We start from the raw sequence: 6898 nt of genomic DNA, 5'->3' as shown, positions 1-6898 counted from the left end.
CAGTATATTTTTTACATAGTTATTGAAGGTCATACATTGTTATATTCAGTATTCTACACAATGCGTCTGGTTGTATACTGCACATTTTGGCTGATGTAGCAGGTCTTAAAATTTGGATACTGTAATCTTACTATTTATAAGTGTCAGTTTTTATAATATAATCTTATTATAAATAAGTGTCAGTGTGGCTTTCTGAATTCAGCCAAACTATACAGTAGTGCAAGTTTGGATATATTATTGTAATACTTTACTTTGTCCTCCAGGTGGCACAATACATCAAGTTTGAGCTTCCTGTTTTACAAAGCTTCATTGCTAAACTACAAGAGGAAGAAGAAAGAGAGATGCTGAAACTGAAGAAGAGGTAGTCTATCATACATAACAAAACAAAAAAAAACACATATACATGATTTCTAGAGTCATTTGAAATCATTGTGACTCATTTCCTTTCTGTTTTTTCTTTTCTTATTTCCTGTTATTCAGGTACGCTGATTTGCGTCGTATCATCAAGAGATACATGAAGTCTTTAGCTGATAAAACTACTAGATGATGTTACATCATTCATCTGAACACCGTCTTTAAATCACCAAAGTGGTGCTCTCTCAGGAACAGGGACATATTCTTACTTTAGTTTGGCATTCTATGAGCCTGTTATTGTGTTCATGTATTTTATAATATCATAATACAGCAATATCCAAAAGTACCATGGCTTTCTCTAAATAAGCTTTATTGGATAAACAGCAGATAAACAGATACTTGGCCTTCTTTTTCACAAAGGAAATCAAATGGGTCAATGTCCGACTTGTATGCACAATTATAATGAGCCATGAGAGTGTTTATTTTTCTAGTTATTAAAAATCTGATTTAATGTAAAGCCGGACTGTGTGAAGAAACAGACAATGTGAAACGAAGAGAAATAATTTGTAAATCTAATCTATTTGCCTTATTTTATTGCAGACTGTTTGTAATGTTTGTTAGTATTAAAAATATTTAATATTTTTAATTTGTGAGGCGTTTTACAAGTGTACTGTATATGCACAGATGTTTGCTTTTAATAATAAAAAAATACAGAATTTATTGTGTCAACTTGCATGCACATTTACCTCAGTGAAAGATTGAAACTCATTACATTTCAACGATCCCTGTAGTTGTCTAATATTAATATTTTTCTCATGAGTCTCATGGGTATGTTTAAGCAGATCAAAATAACAGTCCATTTACCACGAATACGTCTTACGCCACACTGCATTGCTCCACATTAGGCATGACATTTCAACATAAGGATCATTTTTCCATGTGGAATAAAGACTTAATCTCTCCTAATATATTTTATTAGTTTCTTTAACACTCCTAAGCACTGATCTCTTACTATTACAACTAAGATTTGAGAACTTAATGGTCAGAGATAATAGACACGAGGGGGAAATCGAGTGTGGGAGCAATGGGATGTTAATCTTATTCAAATTGCTTTAAAATGAGTAAAAACCAGTCTAGTACCAAGCACTAATTCATCCTTTGTTCTCAGTGGGCGGGGCCATTGAGCTTCCCTGATTGCTCATTCGCTCCTGTGTAGAGAGGAACAGTTTCATAAGGTGGTTGTTTACCAGCTTCTCTCAGTAAGACTGGGCGGTTCATGCGGTGAAGAGAAGCCACTGATCACCACTATGGTAAGATGCTTCTGTTTATTGCAACAGATGGGACTTTGTTGAGAGGATAAATGTTATTATAGCATGAATACTGGGGCAACACATTTAATATATCAAATCTAATGTAATGTATCCTAAATATTTTTCATTGGTTTAATCATTTTGATTTATTTATTTATTTTTCATATTACAGTAATAGTTTGAAATAACCATTGTGACATCAATGACATGGCTGTCTATGTTATGCAATACATGTATAACAATTGATATACTGTATGGCACAACAAGTGGGGCACTGTGTGTCAGCAAATCGTACATAGCACTCATTCTAGGTGAGCTTTGACAATTGATACACCAGTCAGGACGTTTGTTTGTTGTCAGTGGTCAGCTCTATAAATGTGCAATGGTGCGTATAATCAGATTCAGAAGACTTGTGCCGCTCACTGCACTGTAATTGTCTAAACTGACCAAGAATGTTTCTGTTTCGAATAATTCTGTTGAATAAAATGTTCAACATTTTCATTTAAAACGTTTAAAAATGTGTTTATTTACTGTTATATTAAAAATAAACAATCATTAAATATTTTAAAATACACATAATATAATAATAAATCAATAAAATCAATGTAGTTAATAAAAAGCAAATGATAAAAACAACATTTTAAAATAAATGTTAAATAAAACATATAAATATATTTAGAATAACATTGAACTGGAGCAATGTTTATTATTTGAAAAGGAGGCTCTTTCTCAAAATGTAATGTTTAATTCAATGTGTTACTTGCCCTTTCTTTGTATTTGTGAAAATTGTTTCTACACCAGTTTGTACACTGGTTGTAAGAACCCAAAATTGTGTGAATCGAGTTTATGAAATTAGATAAATAATTTGTAAATCTAGTGTATTTGCCACTATTACTATTTGTAAAAGTGTTTTATTATTAAAATATTTAATAATCTCATTTAACATTAATGTAGCCTACAATATTAACTTACATGAACCAAATATATTCTTACAGCATTTATTAACCTTTTGTTAATGTTAGTTAAATATGTTCATGTAGTTCACATGCATTAACTAATGTTAACAGATAGAACTTTTGATCTTAAGAATGTTGAGATAAACCTTGACTAATATTAATAAATGCTGTAGGAGTATTTTTCTTTGTTACTAATGTAGTTAACTGTTAAAGTAACACTATACCTTTTGTTGTTAAAAATTAATAAAACATTTAATAAGTCAAAACATCATTAATCTTTGCCCAAAAAAAATATTATTATTATCATTTTATTTGTCTTACCCTGATATAGCCTAGCCTACTATGGAAATTACGCCTGTTTAAAGTGTTTTATATTTTAGACCTGACTGGAATGGTTTTCTCGGGAAATTGCGTGCATGCCTCACTCACCCTTCGTGTCACTGGCGGAGCTATGGGGTGGCCAGGGGTGGCCGTGGCCACCCATCTCACAACTGCTCTTTCTGTCTCTTTTTGTACTGACAAAAATTGCGTTTTTTAAAACGCTGAACCGTCTCTTTAAGACCACAAAAAACGTGAGACTTTTCAGACGCACACCCCAACTTCACCTCAGCGCCAGGCGCAATTCAAATGAATGCAGAAATGTGCACGTGCCGAATGAGCTTCAGCAGAACATCAGACAGTGATATGCACATGGTGAATATATATAGAGTCAATCTTTCTCAACTGTGGGTTGCAAGACCGTTTTGAGTAAGTCGAATAGTGTGGTCAACAACAAACGTAATTCTCTTTTTTCTGATGCTACTTTTATTTTAGAAGATGTGTGTTAAAGCTTGTGACACTTATGTCAGATGCTGAGAAAAGGGCGTTGTCCTTATTCAGTTGGCTATCTTCGGTAAGATGAGATCAGATGTTGTCAGGCCAAATGTCAGTAAAACGAACTAACTTTTCTGTCACTGCTGACAGGCGTTGTATTGTGCTTGCGGTACGCGCACATGCGGCGTGCTGTAGCCGTAGTTGTCGTCAATTAACTCATGTAAGAATCAAAAAGGTGATTAAAGCTGTCAAAACTGCATGCATGTATTTGTTATATATGCGTCACGTGTGTCTTAAGTAAAATATTCTGCTATGTGAGATCACAATATAAGGCACAAACTGATGTAATGTTTTAATGTCCAAATAAATGTGAGCACTGTGCATTTGTACTAGACGATAGGCATTCATTTTGCGTTAATTTGTAAAGGACAAACAAAAATGGATACATTTTAAATCCATAAAATAAGTAATTTTACATTATGGCAACATTATGAAAAACATAACATTTTACATGATGTGCTGTTGACTTCCGCCTTGTTCACATTCTTGCACATGGGGATTCAAAAGAGAACTTTTGTTTTCCTTTTTAATTTAGGTATGACAGAACTGTTGCAATTATTTATTTTGACAACTAATATAGAAAGTTTAACTTTTTTTTTTTACAAACTCAGAATTGGTTGAAGAGTTCATTGATTATATAAAACGCACTGAAGGTTGAATAATCTTTGGACAGTATTTATCTGCATGTTATCTCATTCATGAAGATGCAACAATGTAGAACAAGCTATTGGATATTTTGAGAACCAGAACCAAGCGGAGCAAGTTGAACTTTAGCTATAGTGTGTGCCCTTTTATTACTATTTAATTTGTTTTAATATGAGGTGGTGGGTAATAATAAAAACAATAAAAAAAATTCACTCAGTATTCCATGATTCCTAATTCACTACTATCTCAATTACAATTAAGTACAAATTAACTTTATTCAGTTGTTTAGGCACTAAAACAGTCCCATACATTATCAAATTATTTTTTTATGATAAAATAATTAAGATTTCTGTGCCACCCCAGACTGGTTGCTGGCCCTTGCCTGGCCACCCCTATGAAAAAATCCTGGCTCCGCCTCTGGTCTCGTTAAATCCGTATAGTGACCAGTTGCTTTTTGGAGATTGGATTTGAAGTCTTGTAAAGGCGATGGGGAGATTGTGTTTTTATTACTCAACAGGTGTGTTTATTGAAGAGATAAATTGCCTCATGTTGCTCTCTAACAGAGTTATCAATTTACAAACTCAAGTAGGGAACAATAATAGGCTATGCATATGGAAAAATGTTGCAATGAAATATTAGCCGCGTTTCCACTGTCGGGCCAGTGCGAGCCAGGGCTTAAAGGGATAGTTCACCCAAAAATGAAAATTCTGTCATCATTTACTCACCCTCAAGTTGTTTCAAACCTGTATGAATTTCTTTTTTCTGCTGAACACAAAAGAAGATATTTAGAAAAATGTCTGTAAACAAACAGTTGATGGACCCCATTGGCCCTGTCCCAAATGGCACACTCCGGACTTGTGGACTTCCTCAGAGTCCACACTTTGGTGACGTCATGTAGTGCAGACCTATAGGGCCCTTGGCGCGAGTCCACGAGGGCGCATTGAGAGGTATTTTTGGGACAGACTCGATCGGCATGCCGGAAATAACGGTCTAGTTGTTGTTGGACAGGAGAAATCACATTTTTGCGCTCCGACGTCTTATCTGCATGTCCACTACACAGCCTAATTTTACAGTTCTATATTTTGATATTGTGCATATCACCTGGGCATTAGACAATAGATACATCATGCTTATTTAAATGATGTATACAGTTGAACATAAAAATACATAATGTTCCATTTGAACTAAGATTACAATTTTAAAACATAATTTAAACATAATTTTTTCAATTTACAGGTTTCAATATTCATACTATGTTTACATATGACTCAGTGAAGCCCTGACATTCGGTTCTATTTATTTAATGAATCATAATGCGATCATATTATTAAACGCGCTATTATTATGTTTGAGACATCAACCACTGCTCGATGACCATAATGTTTGTATAAACTGTAGGTTACAACTGGTAAAATGTACATTTAGGTCATAAAAACAGTAATATTTTCTTCTCAGCCATGTCAACAATTATCCGTGAGTGAAATCTCCTCCCATCTGTTGTCTGATTGGCCTTTCGCAAGGATTTCTGGGTAGTTAAAGTGCGTGGAGCCTGCTTCTATGCGGGCTTCGTGGAAGACCGCTTCAAGGGTACAAAGGGGGCGCTGCTGAGCACACTTCAGAGCGGTAAAATGCTGAATGGGACGGCCTACGGACTCGTAGACTCAGCGAGCACGCGCAATTCAAGTCCACGAGACCGAAAGTCTGCATGAAGTGCGCCATTTGGGACAGGGCCATTGACTTCCATAGTATTTTTTTTTTTTTCTACTATGGAAGTCATTGGGGTCCATCAACTGTTTGGTTACCGACATTTTTCTAAATATCTTCTTTTGTGTTCAGCAGAAAAAAGAAATTCATACAGGTTTGAAACAACTTGAGGGTGAGTAAATGATGACAGAATTTTCATTTTGGGGTGAACTATCCCTTTAAAACGGGCCGTGCCGGGCTAAGAGCCTCGGGCCTGTAGTTTCCACCGTCGGGCCATAGCGCTTGACTATACTAAAGCATTATCTATTGCGAAGGGTCGTATTCATCCGCACAGTCACGCAAAGCCGAAGCACAACCAAAACAAAGTTCTTCCGCAAAATGCATCCAGTTTTGTTTTTTAATCGCTTGAGCTGGCCAAAAGCTACATTTAACAAATGAAACCTTATTTAAAGTGTTACCAATATCATTTATTTGTAAAGTAGCCTAGCCTATTTTAAAAGTGTCTGTGCACAGACAATTTGCCCTTGAAAGGCTAATAAGAAAACATATGAAACAATTATTGAAATAGCATGTCCTACCTTTTAAATTGATGTGATTTTATTATAGCAAACTTTATTAAAATGTGTAACAAGATATAAATGAGCTCCCATTGTCTTTTATAGGGACCTCTAATCACGATGGGCAATCAGAAGCTCCTGGTAATGATGTGGGTGTGGATGTTACTGGTGATGTCGATGTATCCTTTGGCCCATGGCAAAGGTGGCAAAGCAGGTGGCAGAGGCGGATGGGGTCAGCCGGCCAAATCCCCTTCTTCAAAGAAAACGGGCCTTAAAATGGCAGGTGCTGCAGCCGCGGGGGCTATCGGAGGAGCAGCCATCGGATACGGGCTGGGCTCTATGGGCAGACCGAGGTACGGGTACGAAGAGGGCAGCAGGCGCCATTACCCCGATGGACATGGAAACCACAGTCGCTCAGACTGGCAGAATTACAGGAACACTGGCTGCTCAGAGCAGGCCAGCATCCTTATAACACTTGGTACAGTGGCACACATCTTTA

At 36.1% G+C, this 6898-nt stretch overlaps 1 protein-coding gene across 2 annotated transcripts in view; it reads left to right on the top strand.

Moving 5' to 3' along the window:
- rassf2b (Ras association domain family member 2b) overlaps positions 1–1072 on the top strand; it is a 6382-nt gene extending 5310 nt beyond the window's left edge. For both annotated transcript variants that reach the window (XM_082158207.1, XM_082158208.1), the window contains exons 9-10: positions 264–361; positions 481–1072. In XM_082158207.1, the coding sequence (XP_082014333.1) occupies positions 264–361; positions 481–547 (165 nt within the window). In that variant the 3' untranslated portion in view covers positions 548–1072. The remainder of the gene's footprint in view (positions 1–263; positions 362–480) is intronic.
- Positions 1073–6898: the final 5826 nt, after the last annotated feature.

The sequence above is a fragment of the Leuciscus leuciscus genome, assembly GCF_965113295.1.
Source record: "Leuciscus leuciscus genome assembly, chromosome: 24".
Classification (NCBI taxonomy): domain Eukaryota; kingdom Metazoa; phylum Chordata; class Actinopteri; order Cypriniformes; family Leuciscidae; genus Leuciscus; species Leuciscus leuciscus.
This window is presented reverse-complemented; position numbering and strand designations above follow the sequence as displayed.